Below are 25,608 nucleotides of genomic sequence, written 5' to 3'. Positions count from 1 at the left end.
AATACTTTTTTTTTTGTGAAATTGGGCCACTGACAAACCCACTGTTCTATGTCTTTCTGATCAGTTGCTGTGTGCCAGTCCACCCCTGGCCATTCATGTTGGATAAGTTCACTGTTCCGAGTCCACGTCATCAATCTATGCAGTCGCTTTTTCCTCTGTGTGTTGTGTGAGTATATTGAGCTGTTCTTGTGTCTCCTCAGGAGAGCTTTTTGCTCAGGCTCCGATAGATCAGTATCCCGGCATTGCTGTGGAGACGGTGACAGATTCCAGCCGGTACTTTGTCATCAGGATTCAGGACGGGAATGGTGAGCAGGCAGGATTTCTTGCTGCTCCACTGAGGTGGGGTGGGGCTGCAGCCTAGCTGACTGCAGGTGGTTGCAAGTGGGGCTACGGATGGCTGCAGGCAGGTTGCCAGCAGGGCAAGACATTCACTAGCTGACATGTCTGGAAACAATCACTGAGTGAAGCACAGGGTTCTTCAGTGTGGGTTTGCATTTGGACTGAACTCAGTGATGTTAAAAGACTCAGTGGCAGTTGCTAAAGGTATCTCAGTTGCTACTGCATAGGCCTGTGGTGCAGGAAAGACACCCAAAGTTGCAGAATAAATTAATGTTTAATAGGAGTTCCTAGTAATGTAGGTTATCATAAATCACACAAATGAAGTCTTCCTTTAAGCAGCCTTCTTTTTTCCACTGTTGTTCTGCTATTATGGATGAAGGGGTAAAGTGTATGTGTTAAGGGCTAAGAGGTTAAACATTTGGGATGAAGTGGCTGCAAACTAAGGTTTCCTGTAGAATGGATCGCTTTGTGCAAGGATGCAGCTGCTGACCATGTTTTCCAGTAACCCTTAGAATAAATGCTTTCCCCAGCCTGATCATGGAATGAGTTGAATCTTTGTCACCAGTGGTTGTTGTACTGAATGTCTGTCCCTGCTCCCCCCGTCCCCCCGGCCCTTCCTTTTCAGGTCGTAGTGCGTTCATTGGCATTGGCTTTGGAGACCGGGGTGATGCCTTTGACTTCAATGTTGCTCTGCAGGATCATTTCAAGTAAGTTTTCCCTCCTGTACTTGTGGAATGTTGAGAAAAGAACTGAATGCTGGGGCTTTTTCTGAAGCTACCTCTGAGTAGGGGAACAAGGTTATCTGTGTAGAACTGTGGTGGCGAACCTTTGGCACTCCAGATGTTATGAACTACAATTCCCATCAGCCCCTCCCAGCATGGCCAATTGGCCATGCTGGGAGGTGCTGATGGGAATTGTAGTCCATAACATCTGGAGTGCCAAAGGTTCGCCACCACTGGTGTAGAATAACTTAATGACTGCATAATCCCAGGTAATTGGTGCTCCAGGTTTCAGAACATTAATTTTCCCAAAGCCTAGTGGAATCCAACCTGTGACATGAAACAGTGAGAAATTAATTGTACTTGCAACATCTGTTGATAACCCATTTCCTGCTGATTTTCTAAAGCCCACAGTGGTAGTAGCATTTTGTATGTCGTCTCAGAGACAAAGGGCTGTTAGACCCTGTGTCCGAAAATAATAGAAACTGTAGATTTGCTCTGAAGTCTTTATTTCAAAGCGAAAGGTAAACATCAGCAAAGACAATTCTGGAGTCCCCACCCCCCAACTACTAGCCTATATCCCCCAGAGCTCCCCACCCCCTTGTCGCCAAACAGTTCACTCTATTCCCACTACAAAGCACTATGGAGTTGGGAACATTTCACACATGGGAAGAGTGGCTCTTCCAGACTTCAAAGGCTGCAGGCAAAGGAGACTGTGATAACAGGAAACCTGCAGAGAAGAAAGCTACACAGTTCCCCTTGCCAATGCCCGCCACACCCAACCATCAGGCGCAGACCTGACATTCTGCCTCCTTTAAGGCCCTCCCCCCAGGTGAGGACGATCAGAGTAGGCGCAATGGAAAGCTTTCACCTTCCACGGAGTCCACCCATTCATTGTGCCCAGCCGGAAAAGGGGTCCAAGCAACTAAATACTGCAGATGTTTGCAGTGTACACGAGAGTCCAGAATAGCTTCAACTTCATGGTGCAGTTCCCCCTGTACACTCACAGGGGTGGGGGTGTCCGCCTGAGGATGCCAAAGGGCCGGGGGAAGTGCTTTCTTGAGGAGGCTGCAGTGAAAAACAGGGTGTACAGACCTTAAGTTTTTTGGCAGTTTCAATTCTGCAGTTACTCGATTAATTACCCTAACCACTTGAAACGGCCCCACATATTTTTGACCCAGCTTCTTGTACCCCTGGATGTCCTGTAAGTTTTTTGTGGACAGATACATCTGGTCTCCCACCACCAGTTCCAAAGATTGTCATTTCTTATCAGCCTGGTGTTATTGTCCCTGGTTTGCTTGCTGCAGCACTTTTTGCATGGGCTCCCATGCTTGGCGAATAGACTGCAACCAGTCCTGAAGCTCTACCGGTCCTTGCCTCAATTCCCTTAAAAATAGGAAGGGTTTGGCTGATTGCCCTGAAACAACCTCGAATGGGGTTTTGCTGGTGCTGCTATGCACCCCATTGTTGTATGTGAACTCTCTGAATTGCCAGCAGGTCCACCCAATTGTCCTGGTGAAAACTGATGTAATAGCGCAGGTATTGTTCCAGAGTCGTGTTGGTGTGTTCGCTCTGGCCGTTGGTTGCCACGTGATACGCCAAGGAGAGGGCTTGTTCCGTGCCTAACAGCTTAAGGAAATGGCGCCAAAACGTGACATGAACTGGCTGCCCCAGTCAGAAATTATTTTGTCCGGTGCAGCATGGAGCCTGTAAATATGGGTCACAAACATCTGTGCCAGCTTGCTAGCTGACGGTAAAGAAGAGCACGGGATAAAGTGCGCCTGCTTGGAGAAAAGATCTACTACCATCCATATCACAATTTTCCCCTTACTGACCAGGAGATCTGTGATGGAATTCACCTTCCAGGGGGCCTCGGGCACAGGAAGGAGCTGGAGGAGCCCCTGCACCTTCCCTTGCACCCTCTTAGCGGTGGCACATGTGGGGCAGCCCTTCACGTATGCTTCCACGTCCACCAAAACTGCCTGCGGGCTAGATGCAACGTTTTCACGAAGCCAAAATGTCCTGCAGGCTGAACATCATGGACTCTGCGTAAGGCGAGAAGCTGCGCTTGCGGAGGCCCATAGAGTTTATCCCCCTTCCACCAGAACTCTTCTCGTTTTTCTGATTGATCACTTGTTTTCCTCCTGCAGCACCAGGAGGGCCCCCACCTCCTTTAAGGTGACCTCCAGGGAGACAGGCAACTTGGGGGCCGTGGCATGTAGCAGCCTCTGGCAGCGGGAAGGAACACCCAGACCAGATGGGGATGGAGTGAAGACCGTGCTAAGTGTCACTAGGCCCTCCTCAGAGGGGTGGGGCAAACACGACAGCGCATTTGCTAGGCAATTGGTCTTCCCCGGGAAGAAATGGAGTATAAAGTTGAAATGGGAGAAAAAGTCCGCCTATTGGAGCTGTTTGGCTGACAGCTTCCTCAGGGCGTGCAACACAGCAAGATTTTTATGATCAGTCCATACTTCAAGGGGATGGTTGACAGCCTCTAGCCAGTGGCACCAGGTAGCCAAAGCATGTTTTGTGGGCAACTTTTATGGCCCCCGTCTCCTTATCCCCTACCATCCAATTCAGCTCTGTCCCCATGAATTTTCAGGAAAGGTAGGCGCAGGGGTGCAGTTTCCCATCCTCCCCTCTCTGCAATAGTGCAGCTCCCATGGCTTTGTCCGAGGCATCAACATGAATGACAAAGGGTTTGGAGGGGTCCCCATGGTGTAGAATGGGTTCTGAGGTGAATGCATGCTTGAGTGCCCGAAAAGCCCACTAACCGTCTGAAGACCAGTGGAGTGGGCCCCCCGGTTTTGTAGCTTCACCTTTGTCCTGGGTACGCAACAGGTTGGTAAGGGGAAGCGCCAGATGTGCAAAGTCAGGAATGACGTTCTGATAAAAATGAGCAAAGCCAAGAAAGGATTGCGATTGCGGGGATCTTACCGTTGCAGCACATCCTGTACCTTACCAGGGTTCATCTGCAGCCCTTCCATTCTCCTGATGGAAATCACATATAGACAGTTTTACATACAACTCATCGTCCAACAGTCGTTGTAGCACCGCTCTGACGGTGGCAACGTGCTCCTCCAAGGATTGGGAGTAGATTAGAACATCATCCAAATAAGCCACTACCCCTTTAAACAGAAAATCCTGGAGCACCTCATTAGACTCATAAACACCCCCGGTGCCCCACTGAGTCAGAACAGCATTACATGATAATTCATACTGGCCTGTACGTGTGTTAAAGGCAGTTACGTGCTCCATCCCCTTGGTAATGTGAACCGGATAATACACTTCCCATAAATCCAATGTGGTAAAAATTTTGCCTCGGCCCAAGCAACTCAATAAGTCCTTGATCCGGGGAGGCGAGTCCTTGTTGCAGGCAGAGACTGCATTCAACCCCCTGTAGTCAGTAAGGAGCCGTCCGTTTTTACAAATAGAACTGGGGCCTCAACCTCACTGGCAGGCCTCCGGATGAAGCCCCGCTCCAGGCTCTTGTCTAAGAACTCCCAAAGCGTTTGCACCTCGGTAGGGCTCATCGGATACAGGCGGCTTTTGGGGAGTTTGGCTCCCAGCAGCAGTTCAATTTTACAGTCAGTTTTGCAATGGGGCGGTAGCCTGTTACATTCCCCCTCTTCAAACACGCGTTGTAGATCCTGGTAAGGGGGGGAATGGCTGAGGTGCCTAGCGTCCCCCCCCCCAGCTCATTGGGTGCTGCTGACCCCTCCTCCTTCCACGGGGAGGCTTCCAGGGATTTGGCCAAATGATTTATTTATTTTATTTATTTATAATTGGTTTTATATACCGCCCCTCCCCCGAAGGGCTCTGGGCGGTGAACAACACAATAAAACACAATAAACCCCCCCACAAGGGGGGTCCCTAAATTGGTGGACCAGGTGATGTTGTTTCTCCCAATGCCCCCCGAACTGAGCCAGGACAGGTTCAGTCTTTTGTGTAGCAGGGGGCCCCCAAGACCTTGCTGTTCATCTGTTTGAATTGGATTGGGCGGTGCAGGGGGATTTGCTTTAGCCCTAATTGGGCCACCATGGAAGGTTACATCAGGCAATGAGTCCACACATGCTCGGGCCAGCAGTTCAGTCCCGCAGGCCCGGTTGGACACCACCAGGGGAATGAGTAGAGGTTTGTGGGCACCACTCACCCTTGAGTCAGTGTTGGAAGGGACCTGACCATGGCTTTTCAGGCCAGGCTGCTGTCATTTCCTGCTGACTCCTCGCTGGACTCTTTGGAGGAGGAAGCCACGGCTCCAGCTTTAGCCCCTCACCTTTCTTGAAGGAAGGCTTTTTTCTGGATCCCTTGAACATCCCCTCCTTTTTCACTTCACCGGGGGGGAGCCCGTACCGTCCTTTTTTCCAGGGCTCACGGTCGCCATGTGTCCCTCACCTCCACAATGTAAGCGAAGCCCCAGACGGCGATGGCAGGTGTAGTGGGTCTCTTCCACCCCTCTATCACTGCAGCTGGGCAGGGGCAACTTCATTGGGCCCCTAAGGGGTGGAGGGGGCAGCGGTTTGCATGAGGGGCTGCTCCGTTGCTTGAGTTGTTGAACCTTGTGGAGCTGGATCTCCACTTCTCCAGCCCTGATGTACCACTCTTCCAGGGTGGTCAGTTCCCCAGTCACTAGGGCCCATTGCGCTAACTGGATCACCCTGGCCAATTGACGAAATTCAGAAATGTACTTGGCCACGGATTGAGTCCCTTGTCGGATCTTTTGGAGCCTGGTGTGCACCTTTTCTTCCTGGAAATGGTCTTCAAATTGCTGTTGCAAGACCAGCATGAAGCGTGGGAAGGACCATAGCTCTGACACGCATCCTTTGTACAGTCCCACAGCCTGCCACCTTGCCTTCCAGGAGAGCCCTTACCTTGTGCACTTGTTCGACCTCCTCCTCATATTCTTCCCCATATTTTTCCATGTGGGCTTCTACCTGCATGAGAAAATAGGGCAAAGCGTTGTTCATCCCGTTGAAGCGGGCCTTCAGTTTCTGCCGCCTCCTTGGGGCAGGCGCTGGGGCAGGGACTAGCGCTGGCACAGGAGGTCTTGGCGGTCAGAGCGGTCAGGATACCCTCTGGCCCCCCGGTGGCACATTGGCTGGCGGTGCTGGTCGGGGCGGCCCTTGGTCCTGCAGTGATTGCACTGGTGGGGGCTCTCTCAACGGCACCAGTCCCAGTGGCCACCGGTCCCCTCCCCCTGTCTCGGTGAGGGCCAAGAGGAATTCAATGTTGCGGCGTAAAAAATACAGATCCTGCTGCATCTCATCCTGTTCCTGCCGCCAGGCATCGGCCCCTTGCTTAGGGGCCCATGCTCCTGCTTGGGCCTGCGCCTTCGACCACTTCTGTGCCTTCAGGTCCCACTCCGGGGAGATGTCCTGGTATGGGAGCCAGGTAGATTCACGCCGTCCTTTGGGCCTGGCCCCCCTGTAATTGTGCAATAAGGGGGTCAGTTGGTACGGTGACTCTGTACCTGCTTCCCGTTGGATGCTGTGCCCCAAACCCTGGGATGGACCATGCAGGTCGGGAGCGAGAGTGTCCAACTGCTCGTCCTCTTGCAGTTGCCCACTACCCCCAACTGTCGGGCGCAAGCCTGACAAGGGACTCCCACATGTGTTAATCCAAAAGCTTTTAGGGATTTTTTGTGCCATGGCTTGTTGTAAAACACTGCTGCACTGTGCCTGACCCCTGCTGGCCATCTGCAGTTGTGTCTGGCATAAACACATTTGTCTGCATTGATGGAAAGTTGCTGTTTCAAAATAGGTACTTGGATTATTTCACAGGATCGGATTGATTTAAAGGCCGCCTCATTGCTTTAATACCCTGTGTATTGTCGAAGGCTTTCACAGCTGGATTCAACTGGTTCTGGTGGGCTTTCCAGGCTGTGTGGCCTTGGTCTGGTAGATCTTGTTCCTAACGTCTCGCCTGCATCTATGACTGGCATCTTCAGAAGTGTATCACAGAGAGAAGTCTGTTATAAGAGAAGGCTGGACACAGTGTGTAACAGACACTGTGATACACCTCTGAAGATGCCAGCCACAGATGCAAGCAAAATGTTAGGAACAAGTTCCATCAGACCACGGCCACACAGCCCGAAAAACCCACCACATCGAATTAATATCCTGTGTTTGCATGGTCTGGTTCCCTAAACACACGGGAAAATACCCAGTGAAGATTCTATATTGTTGTTGTTATTGTTATTATTATTGTAGATTTCACAGCTTCCAGATCTTTAGCTGGTTGTTGGTCTTTCATTGCAATTCAAGCCAGAGGCCTAGGAAGTTGTAATGTATCGGCGTAGTATTCGTGTGGATCCTAGCAGGGCTGCCTTCTGAATTTGATAGATGTTAATTTTGTCAATTCAAAGATGTTTCAAGTGCTGCCCTAGTGTTTTCGGGATGGCGCCCAGCGTGCCGATTACCATTGGGACGATCTCAGCTGGTTTGTGCTATAGACGCTGAAGCTAAATTTTCCAATCGTGGTATCTAGTGACCTTCTTGTGTTCTTTTTCAATGACCCTGCTGTCATCGGGGACTGCTATGTCGATGATGGTCACTTTCTTGTCCTCAATCACGGTGACGTCTGGTGTATTGTGTTTCAACACTTTGTCCATTTGGATTCGAAAGTCCCACAGGATCTTGACCTTCTCATTTTCCATTACTTTCTCTGATTATTATTATTATTTATTTGATTTATTATACCGGCCACCCCCGGAGGGCTCTGGGCAGTATACAAGTATGGGAAACAGCCCACAATGGATGGTTTGCTTAATTTGGCACTTGTGACTAGAACATTTGGGCCAAATAAACTCAAAAATACACACGTTGCACTCTGGCTGTGTCTAATCTTATATATTAATCTTATATATAATTGAACAACTCAACACTTCTATTTGTATTTACATTTCCTTATTTCTCTGACAAGGTTCTTAAAAATACAGCATAAGTCTTCCAACTCTTATAACTAAACATAAATAATCACTTAGTCCATTCAATTCTCTATTCAGAAACAAAACTTCAGTTCCATATAGTTCATGTATCAATTCTGTAGGTTCTACATAGAAACGTCTTGCGCGTATAGAACGTTTTTCGTGCGTCTTCCTCAGTATGCCAGTATGTACAAACAACTTCCATCAGTTCTTTGAGGCTTCTAATGGGTATATCTGAGATTAAAATTAAAATTACACAGATACATATATACTGAAATCACAATTATGCCTATTTCTCTATCTTTCTTGCACCAGTCCATTTCATCTGTCTTTCCTGCATCTTTTATTTTTATTACTCCCATTACTCACTGGCTCTCTGTTAAGAGTTGCCCGCTCCCATCTCTGCCTTCCGTTTGTCTTTCGCTGACTCATAGACTGAGCTACATGTAAGACAGCCTTAATTGAAACCACCTTTTTCTATCAGCAGCGACATATATGGTAGTATCTAAATAGTTAATTCTTTGTGGGTCCGCCTGCCCACTGAATTTTAAGTTATCCTGTTGTGCATTTAACCATGCCAAAAACTCATCAAAATTAAACGGAGCTTCAAAAATAAATATCAAATCATCGATGTATTGTTTGTAGAAATGCATAGTGCTATAGAATGGATTTAAATGTGCATTTAAAATCCATCTGCGATCAAACTTATCCATATACAAATTTGCGGCTGACGGGGCAAAACTACTTCCCATCGCTAAACCGGATAACTGAAATAGACCGGAGTACATTACTGAGACCAAAATCATGGACACAAAAATCTAGACCAGTGATGGCAAACCTTTTTAAGACCGAGTGCCCAAACTGCAACCCAAACCCCAGTTAATTATTGCAAAGTGCCAACCGGGCAATTTAACCTGAATGCTGAGGTTTTAGTTTAGAAAAAACCGGTTGGCTCCTTCTTCCTCTGCCCCACCTGCTCAAGCAGGGGCCAGCCTGCTGTAGCCTCCAGCAAGTCCCACCCGCACCACTCTGTGCCTCTCTAGCATCTCTGCCTCCCCTGCGCCCCCACCCTCGGGCAGAAGCCACCTGGAGCACAGGCACCAGGCCCGCCAGCTGAATCCTCCCTGGTCACCACGGGGCACGCGTGTCGTGCTCAGTGGCCCAGGCCAGCCTAGATGTGTGTGTGTGTGGAGGGGGTGATTTTCCACCCCCCACATGATGAACTCTGTGTGTGCGTGCCCACAGAGAGGGCTCCGAGTGCCACCTCTGGCACCCGTGCCATAGGTTCGCCATCCCTGATCTAGGCTGATGTGGTCAATGGACTATACACCTATGTCTGAAGTGATAAGAAACAGCATACTAAGGAATTGGCATGTGGTTAGAGATTTACCTGGATGTGATTTACCCCCACTAATAGGTCTACACCGAACAAGAAATCTAAGACAAACAGTGGTCAGGGCAGACTTACTGGATAAACGTGGACCAGCTCAGACACAATCTGGACATTTTCCTTGTAACAAATGTGCACAGTGCCAATGTTCTCTATCAACTGCAACAATTGATATACCTGGATTAAATTTGCAATGGCGATTGAATTCATATACGTCATGTGACACACGGAGATGTATATATGCGATTGTTTGCCCTTGCCCAAAACTCTATATTGGGAAGACGTTACGCCAGATTAAGACCAGGGTGGCAGAGCATCGCAGTTGCATCAGAACTGGCAAGCTGGAAGCTCCCTTGGTGGAGCATTTCCAGGAACTACAACACAGTGAAATGGACCTACGTTTTTGTGTAATATACCATTTGCAAGAGGAATTTTCTGTGGGCAATGTGGAGAAAAAATTGTTACAAATGGAAAATAGATATATCTTTAAATTCCAGACAGATAGAATAGGTCTTAACAAAGCACTGGATTTCGCATGTCATCTGTAAGATCGACGACAGCTGCACAGGTGGTTTCAATTAAGTTTATTTGGGCTAATGTTGACATTGCACTCTTAAAGATAGTTGGTGATTGTTAGAACATTTGGGCTACATTTATTTTATTTATTCATTTTTATTTACATTATTTATAGTCCTCCTTCCTCACAGGGACTCCAAGTGGATTACATATAGTCAGTACCATCAGCATTCAGTAACTCACACATTAGAGGTGAGAAGTTTGGAACCACTAGAAAGACCGGAAGCATTTCATAAGACACATTAATAAAGTGACACATTAATAAAGAAGTTCTAGCAGACCAACAAAAAATTCTTATCTTTTAGAGACTGCTTATTCTGCCATCTCTGAAACAGTGGCTAAGTACATCTGTTAGGTCATTAAGTTGCAACCATGATTGCATTACACTGTGATCTCTATTGATCTGTACTGTTTATTATGCCAGTAAAAGGTTTTGGGTTTTTTTAAATAGCTGTGATTATCAAGCTGCACAAAAATTATACAGTAGGCTTTCACTGAAACTGAGGCTGCCTGTTTCCATCCTTCTCCATCTTGGTTGGGCCTGTTTTTTTATTCCCTCACGGGCCCTGCCTACTCCCTCCCTTTCTTTTTGGCCTTTACATCAGGTGCCTGTTTTAACTAACTTTTGTTAAGCAACTTTTGTTGTTTTATTTATATTTGTTGTGAGTAACTGCTTCTTAAGTTTTTAATGGGTTTAAGTTTTATGTTGTTTTGATTTGCTGTCTTGGAGAACAGCCATTTTGTGAGCCGCCTCGAGCCCTTCGGGGAAGAGGCGGCCTATAAGTTAAATAAAAATAAATAAATAAATTACCTACAGTAAACTAAAGGAGCCGCGTGGCGTAGTGGTTAAGTGCTTGCACTGCCACTCACATGGTCAGAAGTTCAAGCCCCCTGTGGGTCAGATATCCTGGCAGCTGGCTCATGGCCAACTCAGCCATCCATCCATTCCTTGGTCGGTAAATGAGCACCTAGCTCATAGCTAGGGGGTAAAGAATAGCCAGGGAAAGCAATGGCAAACTACCCCACAAAAACAGCTTGCCTATGAAATCACTGCTCATAGTGGTACCCCAGGGTTGGACACGACTGAAGGGGAAACTTTACCTTTTATAGTAAACTAAACACAGTAGTACAGACCCCAGTCCCTAATAACTTATCCAAGTAAGTTGGTGAGCCATTTTGTAATGTGCAGCCTAGTTCCTCTTGAATAATTGCATGGTTTGTGGAAAGGCAGGAGAGTGAGAGCCTTCCTGACCTCCTCAGGTGGTCCACTGCACAAGGTGGGGGTCACAATGGAGAAGCCAAGTGTACAGGCAGCTGTTGGTTTTTTTCCCATTTGCAGGTTGGCACTTGCAAAAGGGCCTTTTCTCATGAGTGAAGCTCTTGTGGCAGAGCAATGGAGGACCATGATGTCCTGCAGATAAGAGGGACCAAAACTGAATGGCTTTGTATGGGATAGCCAATACCTTAAACTGAGTCCAGCAGCAAACGGGTGTGTACAGAATTATCATACTGTGCATGGTCTGTCTGGGCTGTGGCATTCTGTACCCACTAGAGTTTCCAAGTTGATTTTGAGGAGAGGCCAAGGTAGAGTGCATTACCGTAGTCTGTGACATGGATCCCGGGGGCCAGATCAGCCATGACAAGATCAGGGGCCATCTTTTGGGCTAGCCTGAGTTGAAAGGAAGCCTTTTTTCCAACAGCCTTAAATTGCTTCTCCAGTGATAAAGTTGGGTCCAGTATAACCCCACAGCTCTAAAGTCAACCAAGTCAGCAAAGGTCAGCCGAATGGCCTCAAAGGCAGGAGAACAATGTCCTTCAAGACCTCTGCCTTCCCAGCCAGCATTCTCTCTGCCTTTTCAGGTTTTAGTTTCAATTTGTTTGCTTGTAGCCAACCACAGCAGCCTTGCAGCTACTTAGGACCTCCACCTAATCACCAGGAGATGTAGATGAAGATGTATCTCTTGAGATATCACAAAAAAAGCCACAGATCATTTGTGAATGAGCCTGAAGATGCCCCCCACCCCCACCCCAATTAGTAACTTCTGGTTTTCTGTTGAGTTCCTGGATATGCTGGAATCTATGGGGGTGAGCTGGCTACCAGAGGGGCATCCCCACTTGCCAATCCAAACCTAGGTAACTGCTATGCCAAGTCAAAGGAAAGATCACTTTCTCTGGGGCAGCCTTTTAAATGTTCAGGATATCCAGTAGCACAGAACTCCACTGCCTGCCTTTAGCAGTGGTGGGTCAGACAGCAACAGTTTCTTGCTGAATTCCAGCCCCAGTTACAGGCTCATAAAGCAGCTAAGATACATAATGGAATAGCTTCGGATAAATAATAGAATTCTATACAATGGATTCCATAGTTGCCTCCTTCATGTAGAGGGAGGGAAAAATTCAAAAAATACTTTAAAAAAGTGAATAAATGCTCCCTGTGAGGAAAACTATCTGGACACCAGCCTCCACCAGCCTCTGGAGAGGCGTCAGTGAGATGTGCACTCATGATGTGCAAATCACCATCTCTTACCAGGATACTCTTCCACCAAGGACGGACCAGACTGGTTTCCTTGCTAGCGGGTGGAAGGCACATGACCTACTTGGATGCATTCGTGGTTTTTTCTTGGGATGCAAAAGGGTCGCCTGGCACCTTCTTGTGGGCTTAGCAAGCTGCAGCTTTTTCCTGGGGGAGTCTTTCCATTCTGCCTCTGTGCTCTTGTACCGCCTTATAGCTGGACCCCATATTCTTAGTCACATTAAGCTTATTGTTTTGGACGAGTTCCTCTCTGCATTAGGGGGCAGCTGCCGTGAGAAGCAACCTTGATCCAGCCTGACCTTTCTGGTGGGATAAGAAGAGCAATCTCAAACAAACTTCCTCTGAGCTTTGGGAAGCAGGGCAAGGATACAAAATTGCGTGGTGTGTTAATAAGCGATTGGCTGTCTGGTCTCCAGTGTCATGGCAAGGGAGCCAGAATATCAGAGTACTTGCAGGGAATTCCCGTTGAACTTTTTCTTGTATTCTTCATGCCTTTTGCAGTCTGTCTTGCACGTGTTCGTGTGTTTCTCTTTCCTCTCTCTCTCCCCGGTAATCTAGGTGGGTGAAACAAGAGACTGAAATCTCCAAGGAATCCCAAGAAATTGACAGCCGTCCCAAGTTGGATCTAGGGTTTAAGGAAGGACAGACCATTAAATTGAATATTGGGGTGAGAATCTCATTATGCTGGACTTGTTCAGTGCATTCTGGTGAGAGGCTGACTTTGAGAGTTTCCCCCACCCTTTCTGGAGGCTTCTGCTTGATGTTCTGTTTCTCTCTGTAGAATATGCCAACAAAGAAGAGTGGGATGACCAAGCCACGCCCAGCAGGATCAGGAGGACCCAGCCTGCTCCCACCACCTCCTGGGGGCAAAATTGCCCTCCCTTCTGTCCCGCCTCCTCCCTTGACGGCCATTTCCAATCATGTCACACCACCCCCAGTGCTGAAATCCAACAACGTGGGCAACGCAGGTAATCACCAATGGCCTGGCTGCCCAAGAGGGCAGGTAGGATGTTGTCTTTCTGGAGGCCGTTCAGTGGAAGGCTGTGGTAGACTTGGCTGTTTTCAGTTGCCCGACTGGCCTTTTATGGGGAGAAAAGGTGGGGTATAACTATTTAAAATCAAAATAGTACAAAGTTGGGACAACACCAGGCTTTGTTAGCATTAATACTAGAGATTATAGAAGCTGGGACAAAGAATGGAATGAATGCTGCCCCCAGATTCTGAAGCAGTGGGGTTGACTGTGGTTGATGCTGGGGTGTACACTGTAAGGCAGGGATCCCCCCACCCTTTTTGAGCCTGGGGCACCTTTGAAATTCTGACACAAAATGACTTCCACGGGAGGTGAAGACAGCCACAAAATATCTGCTTTGGCTGGCCTTCAGTTACAGGCGAAGATCCTTCTGCTGTGCTGGCAACTGCTGCCGACATGATGTTTTAAAAACTCCCTCTGCCCCCCACTGTCTAAAAATACTTGGCAGGTGCCAGGAAGGGTGTCAGCAGGCATCATGGTGCCCACAGGCACCACATTGGGGCCCCGGCTGTAGGGAGCTTCAATTTAACATAATTTGCTGCTGCAGGTGCCAGTTCTGCCTGGTAAAAGTTTCCCACCAGGGCCTTGTAAAGCCGCTCTGAGATTTGGGACTGCCTGGGTCTCTGGGCTGCTCAAATATCCTTTGAAGTTCTATCTGCCAGAATGGAGAAAGATGCTTGTTTTCAGTATGCCTGTAAGAGGTCTAAAGACTGGTCTGAAGGCAGCTGCCGAAGTTCAGCAGGTCTTGAATGTCCCCTGTATGAACTGCTTAGGAGCGAGATGGAAGCAACTCTGGGCATGAGGGTCTTGTCTCATTGCCTTGTGGAAGTTTTACTTTAGTGGGATTTCTCCTGGGACGATCCATGCTCTGAACTTGGCCTTGGATCTTGTGCTGTCTGGGGAACTCACCGTCTGCCAAAGGGTGGGGGCTGCTGGGCCATTTGTGGACTAGGCCTTTGGCCTATCATTCTAGTCCCTTTCTAAGAGCTGCACAGAAAGCTCAGTCTCTGTGTAAGTGCTGGAGGAAGTGCTGGAGGAGGGCCAGGTCCTTGGGTGGGTAAAGGCCGTGGGTGAACTGCTGGCCAATGGGAACTTCTGTTTGGAATAATTTACCTCGCCTTTGTATTAAAAGTACTCCGAGCAGTTTAGCAATAAAAATATTAGAAACAAAGTAAAAATGCAAAAATAAACTACCAAAGTAGTCAATGAACCAAAGCCAAAGCCACAAAAGCAGTCTGAAAAAGGCAATAAATAGATTGGTGCTATGGCAGATAATAGGTCCTCCACCCCAGATGTCTGAATAAAACACATTGCAAGGCTCTAGGAGGACAAGAGGCAGGAAGTTGGATGGGCCTCTTGGAGAAGAATCTGAGGGCCACAATCAAAAAGGCCCTGTTCCACGTGTTCTATCTTCTGCCTATGCAAGACCAGTTCTAGGTTGTCTGTTCCACAAGAAGATGACAGTATGGTCAGTTGAGATGCAGTGGTTGAGAAAATTGTATGCTTCCGCATTAGAATATAGTCCCAAACAAATATGAGAATTATCGTTCAATTTTATGCGCTGCCTTTGTCAAAATCATTATTTTGCATATTATTGAACATGGTACTTCGATACCAGAGCATTTGTAGTTCATTGAATGACTTTCAAATGGAGCAGGGGGGGGTGGGGGTGGCAAGGCTAGGTATGCACTCAAGCGGAGCATTCTACAACAGAGAAGGTCCAGCATTATTTGTTCTGTGGTGGAAGAATATACAATATATCATCTTTCTGTGGAATAGAGTATAGGCCATATCCTTCTGCCTTGTTAAACATGCCAGATCACAAAATATTGCTACTGTCAGAGTAGTTTCATTGAAACAGTCAGCAGATTTGGACAAAACTGGAGTACTGTATGTGTTTTGAATGTTCGGATAGAATTGGCAACGTGAGAGCGCATGGTCAATGGTTTCAACTATTCCAGACAGACAAGGACAGTGACAATGTGCAGATGCCTATCTCCCTTCAGGAAAGGAGGGCATTAATCGGGGCCCAAGCCTTTCAGACTGTCTCCTTTGCCTTGGGGACCTGTAAGACCTGTGCCCTGTTTACCCAAAGGCTCATCAGGCTTGGGCTTCAAGGTTGAAGGTGATCCTTCATGAGAGGTGTTTGGCACCAAATCCAGTCATCTAATCAGGGGTTAAGTCTTCAGAAACTTCTTCAGTTGCCCTGATGCTGACCCCTCAGTTTTCTGCCTCCAGCCAGTCGGATAGGGGTCCATGCCCCTTCCTGTGAAGGGCAATAAGCATGCCAAGCTGGTTCGGGGGACCATTCCCTTCATTGAGGCAATTCCATGGGGTTCCTCAGTCTGAATGCCAATCTCCCTCGAGGAAGATGCTGGCTTCGACCTGGGCATATAGCCCAAGGGGCCATTGAGATTGGTGCTGTCTGTCATTGCATTCCAGCTCTTCGTCCCATTTGAGGGTTTTAGAAGGGAGCCGTATTTCATTTCTGCAAGATAGTTTTGGCCGTCTTGCTGGTGATTGGCACCATGAGCATTCTCTCTGTCAGCTGGGCTCAGATCTGGTCATTGCCGAGGGAGTTCAGTGCCTGAGATGTTGGATGTGCAGAGCGTCTTCCATCATCTGACTCCGAGGCTCAGCACTGTGAATCCAGCTAGTCAGCTGGCTTCTGACTCTTGGAAGCATGTCAGTCGTTCGAGAACTCAACACTCTACCTCCCGCAGTCAGTCTCATCATCAGTCGTTGGAAGTCCCCAAGCTCCCTGAGGGGAGGGTAGCCAGAGAGTCGCAGAGATCCCCCTGGGTGACTGAGGTGGGTGAAACTGGGCTGCTGGTGGCTATTCTGCAGGGTGTTGTTGGGCTCTTATCTTTCATCCTATTATCCTGAGTACCACAGCCACAGCAGTAGTCTCGCTTCACTCCGCTTCCCAGCCAAGGTCAGATGAACCATCTCATCATCAGAGTTCCTGTCTCATCTAGTCCTCATTGCCAGAGTTCACCTCGACAGCGGAGTCCCCTTTGACTCCCTATATTGTGCTGTGATTGAGAATGTTGTTTGAGCAGCTCTTGGCACCAGGGGTCACACAACCCTTGCAGATTTTGCTATGAATCATCCAGTGCCCAATGCTGTCGTTTGCCATCTCAACACTGGAACACCTTTCAGGACATCTGTGATTCACCCTATGAGGGCAGGATGTCACTGGATCGTATCTCTGTTGGATCATATATCTGTTAGAGGACTCCCATAGGGCTTTGGATCCCTCACTGGTGGATGACTTTGGGCAACCAAAGTGTTGGATGATCTGACTATGTACTCGGAGCAGATTAACCATCTGCCTAAAACACTGAACCTGCTTCTGGTTGCTCCTTCAGATGGGTTGGCTGACCTGGTTGTGGGCTGTCTATGGTCTTCCAGCAAGAATCTGGTTACTCTACTGTTTTTAGACATAGTGTGTAACAATTGATCTAAACTGTCTACGATGTGGGGCTCCACTTGTAAAATTGAAAACATGTATAAGATTCAGGAGCCTGGATGTTCCTTTTTGTTTAACCACCCTCACTCTAACTACCTGGTAACCAGGGCTCTGCCCTACTGCTGTAAGTCCGATTCGGACTAATCACTTCAAAATAATGAGGGAAGAAAGCTAGACCTCCTCAGGAGAAAGTTTTATTCACATGGAGCACTGGGTATGCACATTGCCTGGATAGGCTGTCTTGTTTCTCCTCTCCCCCTCCCATCCCCAACACACAACTGGGAGTCTATTACCACTGATTTTTAGAGCTGGTGTCTGTCCCGTCCTATTTGGAATCACAGTTCATATCTGGAGACCTCCACCCAAATTACTGCAGGGAGTTGATTCTCTGTGTGAGAAGGGTGCTGTTGTGGAAGTTCCCTCCAACCAGGCTAGATGTGGTTTGTGTTCCAGATATTTCTTGACTGACAAGAAGTCACTCGATTTTGGACCTCCACACGCTGAATAAAATCTCAAGGTGCACAGATTTCTAATAGTATCACTACAGGATATCCTGCCCCTATTAACTCCGGGAGCTTGTGATCAATCTATGGGATGCCCCTATTAACTCCGGGAGCTTGGTTCACAGTGATCAATCTATGGGATGCATATTTTCACATCTCTATCCATCCCGACTGTACGTTATACCTCAGGTTCTGGGGTGCATTTAAATTCTACAAATACATGGTGCTATCTTTTGGCCTTGCGACAGCACCGAGTATTCACTAAGTGCATGACTGTGGTTGTAGCCCACCTTTACACTAAGGGATGCAACATCTTCCTCTGTTTAGATAAGAACATAAGAAAGAGCCTTCTGGATCAGACCACAGTCCATTTAGTCCAGCACTCTGCTACTCACAGTGGCCCACCTGATGCCTTTGGGAGCTCACATGCAGGCTGTGAAAGCAATGGCCTGCTGCTGCTGCTGTTCCCGAACACCTGGTCTGCTAAGGCATTTGCAATCTCAGATCAAGGAGGATCAAGATTGGTAGCCATAGATTGATTTCTCCTCCATAAATCTGTCCAAGCAATAACCAATGCCTGGTTATTGGTAGGAGATTCCCAAGATAATGTGGCCTACCAGGTTCCCAGCTGATATTACTAATTAACACAGAGAAATTTATTATGGGCCCTTGCCAGAGTATCAAGTTCATAGGAGTGATCCTAGACTCGTCTAAGGGATGGGCATTTTTTAGTCCTGCAAGGGCAGCTTCTGTTGCCTCTCTGCGTGACTATTTCAGATGTTCCAGGTATCAGTCAGCTATCACAATCCAGAGATGACCTACTTGACTGTGCTTGATGAGGCCCGATTTAGAATGTAAATTTTATAGAACTGGATTTTGAGACAGTTTAATCCAGGGATGTCAAACTCACAGCCCTCCAGACGTTCATGAACTACAATTTCCATCAGTCCCTCCCAACATGAGCATTGGCTATACTGGCAAGGGCTGATAAGAATTGTAGTTCATGAACATCTGGAGGGCCGCAAGTTTGACACCTGTGGTTTAATCCACTAAAAGACCATCAGTTTGTGAAATTATCAGTTCCAAGATCTGTGGTTAAATTCCTGTCTTGGTGATAAAATCAGCCCAACCTCCTACAGGGTATGCCCTTCGGGATTTTGAATCATGAACTGAAACGATTTGCAGATGCCTTTCTATTTGATTGGGAGCACACTGCAGAGACCAATTGGTTGGTAGTACCTGGAATCAATTTCATATCAATATGCTTGAATTACAAGCAGTGAGATTGGCTCTTGTCTCTTTTTCAGGGCTCCTCTCTGAAAAGAGGGTGCAGGTGGTAAGTGACAACACTGCCACCAAATATTCCATCCTAAAGCAGAGAGGGACAGGATCTGTTTGCCTCTGCAGGGAGGCTGTCTGCCGATGGGAATGGGCCATTCACCACAACATTTCACTGACTGCTGTACACATCACAGGGAAAGATAACATGTGGGCGGAGCTCTCAGCAGGGTGGAGCTCTCAGACCATGAAAATGCCCCAAACCCATTCTATCTGAAGGTGTTCGCCAAGTAGGTCATACCAGGCATAGATGAGTTTGCTTCGCCTGGAACTCCCAAGTCTCTACTTCTGCTCTCTGGCAGGAGTGGGGCTGGAGTCTCTGGGGATGCATTTCAGTTTCTGTGGCAGGGGGGTTTCTTTAAGCATTTCCTCCCTTCCCTCTTCTCCCCAAGATAGTGGTCAAGTTGGAGGCAGACTGATCCTCATGCATACTGATAGCTCCTGCATGGAAGAGGGGACATTGGTTCCTAACCCTCCACTGACAAGCTTGAGGTTGAGTCCTCCCCACCCCGCACCATCTTCTTATGGGATTTAACACCACCAGGATCCTGCCTTAATGGAGTGGTCTACAAGAGCTCAGGCTGTGTTTCTAAATGCTGGCATACCTCCCGCAAGGAAGTCCTAAGGTTCTCAATCAAAGCACTTTTCAATGTGTGCTGCACAAAAGGAGTTTGCTCCCTTTCCCTGTAAGCCTCTATTAATTTTTGATTATCTGTTATCTTTGAAAGTTCACCTCACAGCTATTTCTGCATCTCGTCTGGGTTTTGAATCTGCTTCCTTGTTTACTCATCCCTATTGTAAGAGATTCCTTAAGTTTAACCAACTTGGACTCCTCACATTTTCATCCAGTCCCTCAATGGAGTTGTCTTTAGTGTTGTCCTACCTTACCAGTCAGTCCTTCAAACCAATATAATCATTAGCTGACCTTCTTACCAAGTAGCATTCCCAGTGGCTGCTGCTTCACTGGGCAAGTGGGGGATCTGAGAGCATTGCTTAGCTACCCTCCTTTCACAGCATTCCACTCAAACAAGGCCCAAACATGGAGCACCTGCCCAAGGTGCTGTCCTCCTTTCATTTGAATCAGGATATTGTACTTCCTATCTCCTCCTGCCGCCCTCCCCTCCACCAGCCCTCTACTGAGGCTGAGAAAGCTCCACTATGTATTTAGAGAGCACAAAAGAACTTAGAGTAAATCAGAATTTGTTTTGTAGGTCCATGAAGGGCAGTTCTGTTTCAGTCCCGACTCGGTCCAAGTAGGCAACAAAGGCCACCTGAAAGGCATACACTGTGGCCAAGGTGGACTTATCTATCTGTACATGCTCATTTCACCAGAGCATAATTCTCCTTTGGCACATTCATTGCTCATGTGAACGTTTTTGAAATCTGCTGGGCAGTGACATGGTCTTGTCCTCCTACTTTCATCCGGCACTGTGCCATCAATGTGGACTTCAAAGGTGATAAAGCTGTTGGGAGAGCAGAATTACAGAGTGTGTTCAAGTGACTTGGTAACAAACAAGTTACTGTGCTTCAAGGTTTGGTTTATAAGGAGTGGAGTTTCACACAAATAATCTCACTGTGTGTTAATCTGTTACAGAGAGAGTGGCTTCGTTCACAGTCTCACCCCACCTCCAAGGTAGTAGCTCGCTACTCCAATGTGGGACTGCACATAAGACCACGATGACGAATAGCAACATTGCACTTAACTGTGTTGTTCATCGAGTGCCACAGCTATGTATTTTTCTAAATTAATTGATTTATTGATGTTCTTCTCTTCCCCCTGATGGGGATGCTGCGCCACTTTCCACATCACTCTTCTCTTTCCAAGGATACCATCTTGAGAGCTCCTTTGTTTGTGCCCAAATAGAAATCCTCCACCAGAGTGAAAAGGCGACATGAAGCACTTTATGTTAAGTCTTCCTCACTCACTTGGGCACTCACTTGCCCCCAAAAGGGAGACTGGACAGAAGGCAGTCGATCATCTTGGGTCCAACAGAGGGTTCTGTCTGTCTGTTTTTAACAGGGAACCTGGTTTAATGCTTCTTGGTTATATGATTTTCAGAGATGGAGTAGGGGACTTGTTTTAGGGCAAGGAAGCTTTTCTTTCTAGTCTCTGCTGTACCACAAATGACCACTGTAATTCAATGTGGACAAACAGGAAGTTGAAATTTTGCAATGCTAGTAGCTTTTCTGAGTTCTTTTCCAAGTCTATCTTCATATGAATGTTGTATCTGGAAGAGGAACATAGGGAAACTTGTACAGAAATGGACTTAGGGTTTTAATGACTTTTGGCATTTCAGTAATAAAGTATACTACTTTTCTTTGACTTTTCATATAACTGCTCTATGAGGGCACATCCAGGAGAACTTTCCAGAAAATTTTTGTGGGAAGATATAAGGATGTAGGTGCTTGTGGGAAACCTGTTTTGCTGCTGAGCTTCTAGTTCCACCTCCAGTGAATGTTCCTACATATAAATGGTTTCGGGGCTCAGGTTGAAGCATCAGTGTGGAAATTAACCAGCTGTTGAAGACCAGCTGTGAGCTTTCTCCAAGGAAGCCTTGGGTAGAGAAAGAGAATGGAATAGACTCGTGCCTGTTTTCCTTCCAGATATCTTGCTGGACTTGGATTTGCCTCCTCCCATTCCAAAGGTGCCTGAACCTGCTGCAGTTCCGGCCACCACAGATCTCTGGGGAGACTTCAGTGCTGCATCCAGGTAGCCACTGACCCTGGGAGGGATGGGGTAGGCCATTAGCAGAGAGCCTTGAGGCCAAAATTGAAATGACATTGAAGCATCTACAAGCTAGCTGTCCCAAAAACTATTGTTTAAATTAAAGGCTCCATAATATGGAGAGAAATCTGCTGCTACCCCCAGCTCCCCAAACATCCAAATAGACTTTTTGTTTTATCTTAAAACAACCAGCAGCCAGAAACATCCTCTAGCAAACCATTCCAGTCTCTGTTTCTTTCTGCAAGTGTTTTTTGCCTCTTTCAGTGTTAGGATTCTCAGCACATTCCAGATTTAAGGTTTTAAGCAGGAGCCATACCCTGGGCCATACAGGAATGAAATGTTTTTGAAATGTTAAATGTCTTCTGCTGTCTCCCCCTGATATTCTTCTTTCCTTTCTTTCAGCCAATCGCCCCAGCCTTCCAGTTGGGTACAGTTCTGAAGGACTGTGAAGTGGGGATGGACCGGTGACCTTGGCATACAGTGGCTCCGTATTGGGTGGGAGCGAGCTGATGTCATTGGGTCTTCAGTGAAAATGTGGTTTCAGACAATCCTGCTTTTGTTAACATTTCCATTTGCATTTCACATTGATAGTTTTGATCATCCCGTGAACCTGTGAAAACCTGTGAGGATTCTACCCTGTGATAACTGTGGATGGAGGAGGAGGTGGGCGGGAAGAGCTCTCGCCATCGGCCCTGCAGCTTCAAAGCTGAGGAAGAGATGTTGGTGCTGTGAGGAATGGGAGTATCCTGAGCAGTGTTGGCTTATCCTTCAGATTAGTTCCCTTACAGAATAGTAGTAATATTAGCTGGAACAGGTTGGTGAGCACTGACAAGTATGTTCAGGGGAGAACTGAAAGCTCAAGAAACAACCCTGTACACATGGCGGGACCTTTTCTCCATGAACAGGTGACTTTCTCAGAATATGTTCATGTGGAACTGGCTCGAGACTTTCTCAAGCATGTTGTCCCTTCAGTTTTGTGGTAGGAAAATAAAAGGGCACCGTTCCTGACACAGATGGTCTGTACCCTTGTGTGCCACCCATGAATCCCATTATTCTGTCCCTTCCTCCTGAAAGCTGAAAATACTTGGAAGATTTTTTTGAGCCCTGTAAATAGTTTTCCTGCAGAAGAAGTTCTCCTTTCATCCTTACAGGCAGTGATCAATAGCAGCAGGTCTACCTGCATGTTTGACAAAGTGCTGTTGTTCTTTTTGGGGCGGGGGCGGGGGGAAGGGGGTCTGGTACCCAGAGAAGATTGCTTAGGCTCCTGCTTAGAGAAGACTGCTTAGGCTCCCCATAGCAGTGGATCATGCAGTGAATTTAAGCAGTCTCTTCCTCAGGCCACATTCTGAGCAAAGGTCTTTATGCTTCATTACCTGAAAGTTTCTCTATCCTTTCCCCCACCAAGTGTTCAGGTGTCTGTGAATGTATGACTTCCTTGCACTGGAAACAGTTACAAAAAGAACCGGCTTTGTTGACATTTTCTCAACCAAATCCACTCTTATTGCTGAGCTCTAGATTTGTCAGCTGCACAGTGTTTGCTTTCTGTGATGCTAATAGGCAGTAATTATTAACCTATCCTATCACTCGGATCCCACGTGGTCCATGGCTTGGTGCTTTTTGAGAGTTGATTTTGAACACTTGCAAAATCTGCTGATCTTTAGCCCTTCTGCATGTTATTGATGCCAGAATCACAGACAGGAGATTCGGGCCCCATAAAACAGGAAGGGAAGTTGACATTCTGTGAAGCTCCCCTCTAATTTCTACATATTTGATCTGTGCAGAACAGGGACCAGTTTCTGCTGTCGATGGAAAATGATCATCACCTTCTTCCACCTCACTTGAATTCCTTGGCTGATCTGCTGCTCCTTCAACTATCTAGCTTTCTGTCATCTTTGTTTCCCCATTGGTCGTAAATGGTTTTCTCTCCTCAATCTGCTTGCCTCTTGGTATCTGGCAAGCCAGGAGGGCGTGGCTGGAATCTGGCTGGATAATCTATGTCGGTAGCAGATCCTGTAATTTCAGTCTCTCTGCATCCCAACCCAAGAACATTGTTAATGTCCCTACAGAATTAACCATGAGCCTCTCCCTCTGTGTTCTGTTTTTTAAAGCTAGAATTACGAAGATAATATATTATGTATTGACAGATACTGAAAAAGTAATATTTAATCTATATGTATATAAAGCCTAAGATGTACTTGTTCAATAATGGTAATTAAAATCTGTGATAAAAATGGAAAATGAATCTTGAAGCATATTTATTTACCTCATTTATTGCCTGTCTCTCATTGAGACTCAGGGTGGATTACAAAACAAAACAGTTCCGCCAGAGAGTAAAGACATCCAGTAGGCAATGGAAGAGGACTAGGAACTACAGAAGTAGAAAATGATGCAAAGAAAAAAACTGTCTAAGGGAAGACACATCATACACCAAAGGAACACATTAATTTCAAAGTGTGGGAGCCTGCCTGACCACCTCAAGTGAGTTGTTCTGCAAGGTGGGGCCACCACAGAGAGTATGAGTAGCTGGTTTCACCCATTCACAGGGTGGCGCTCTCAGACAAGCAAAGCTATCCTGGCAGAGCACAGCAGGAGAGGTGATCCTGCAAGGATGTGGGCCCAAGGCTACTAAGGATGTGTAGATGATGACCAGAACCTTGAACTGAACCAAGCAACCGATTGGTACCCAATGGAGTGACTGCAGAATGGGTGTGATATGCATGCTCTGGATAGTAACTGAACTGTGGTATTTTGTGTTTCTGAGTTGATTTTAACTGCAGACCCCAGTAGAGCGCTTTGCAGTAGTGAGGTCACTGTGTCATAGATCCATGTGGCCAGATCAGCCAAGTCAAGGTGGGGGCATCTTCTGGGCTAAATGAAGACAGAAGAAGGGGGGGGGGGGTTGCAGCTACAATAGCTTGTTTCACCAGTAGCAATGCTAGGTCCAGCATAACTCCTATGTTCTTGATTGAGTCTGTGTGTCAGCTAAACCGCATCAAATGTGGAAAGTGCAGCATCCCTCAAAACCTCAGTCTGGTATCCTGTCCCACACTGACGATTCCTCGTCTCCAATTGCAGCCCACTCAGTTGAGTCCATAATTAAGCCACTCCAAAGTACTTAATCCCTTCTATCTTCCGATGCCTCCACAGAACCAGAGGATGATACAAAGGAAGGCGCAGCTTGTCTACATTGAAACTGAGATCATCTGCTGGTGCCCCTGGTGCATCCTCCGTCCAGTGAAACCACACGGTAAGAGGAGATAACATGATTGTTCAGGGACTCTGTAAGCAAGTAACCACAACAGAGCTCAGTGACCTGGGACTGAATGTCTGCCAGGCAACCCACCTCTTCAGTGGGTTCTCTTTCTGTTTCCAATACTTTGGGGTTTTAAGGTCCAGAATGACTTTCACAGATCCAAAGTACCTCTACATAGCCATCATGGCATAGTGGTTAAGAGCAGGTGGATGCTAATCTGGAGAACCGGGTTTGATTCCCCACTCCTTCGCATGAATGGTGAACTCTTATCTGGTGAGCCAGATTTGTTTCCCTGCTCCTGCATTGCTGCTGAGTGACCTTGGGCTAGTCACAATTCTCTCCGAACTCTCTCTGCTACACCTACTTCACAAGGTGTCTGTTGTGGAGAGAGGAAGGGAAGCAGTTTGAAAGGCCCTTTGAGTCTCCTTACTGGAGAGAAAGTGGAGGGATATAATTCCAAACTCTTCTTCTGGTGACACCTACAGAGAAACCAGTTTAAAAATTATCCCCATAAAATTAGCCAGTATACTGGACATTTCTAATGTGTCAGCCAGCATCCAAATTGGAATGTATTTTAGAGATTTTATTTGACTTATTTGTTTACTATATTTATAGTGTGCCTTTTTCACTGAGACTTGAAGCGGATTCCACAGTGCATGTTAATACAATCTACCTGAAAGGATAGCCAGCCAACAGTTTCCCAGGGCTACAGAAATCTGAACAAGAAATCTGAATTGGGCATAATGCAGAGGGCAGATAGGAAATGTAGGAAAATGGCACTGGATCAACAGAAACCATGCAGAAGTGC

The 25,608-nt window shown here is 47.0% G+C and overlaps 1 protein-coding gene across 1 annotated transcript in view; it reads left to right on the top strand.

Annotated features, from left to right (window-relative positions):
* The window catches only part of NECAP1 (NECAP endocytosis associated 1), a 32,532-nt gene extending 8,747 nt beyond the window's left edge, over window positions 1-23,785 (top strand). Inside the window, exons 3-8 of the mRNA XM_048509980.1 lie at window positions 201-305; window positions 965-1,046; window positions 13,038-13,146; window positions 13,261-13,447; window positions 21,427-21,532; window positions 21,950-23,785. Of these exons, the coding sequence (XP_048365937.1) occupies window positions 201-305; window positions 965-1,046; window positions 13,038-13,146; window positions 13,261-13,447; window positions 21,427-21,532; window positions 21,950-21,986 (626 nt within the window). The 3' untranslated portion in view covers window positions 21,987-23,785. The remainder of the gene's footprint in view (window positions 1-200; window positions 306-964; window positions 1,047-13,037; window positions 13,147-13,260; window positions 13,448-21,426; window positions 21,533-21,949) is intronic.
* Window positions 23,786-25,608: the final 1,823 nt, after the last annotated feature.

Source organism: Sphaerodactylus townsendi, linkage group LG10, assembly GCF_021028975.2.
Source record: "Sphaerodactylus townsendi isolate TG3544 linkage group LG10, MPM_Stown_v2.3, whole genome shotgun sequence".
Lineage (NCBI taxonomy): Eukaryota > Metazoa > Chordata > Lepidosauria > Squamata > Sphaerodactylidae > Sphaerodactylus > Sphaerodactylus townsendi.
Note: the sequence above shows the minus strand (reverse complement) of the source record. Positions and strands in the feature narration are given on the sequence as shown.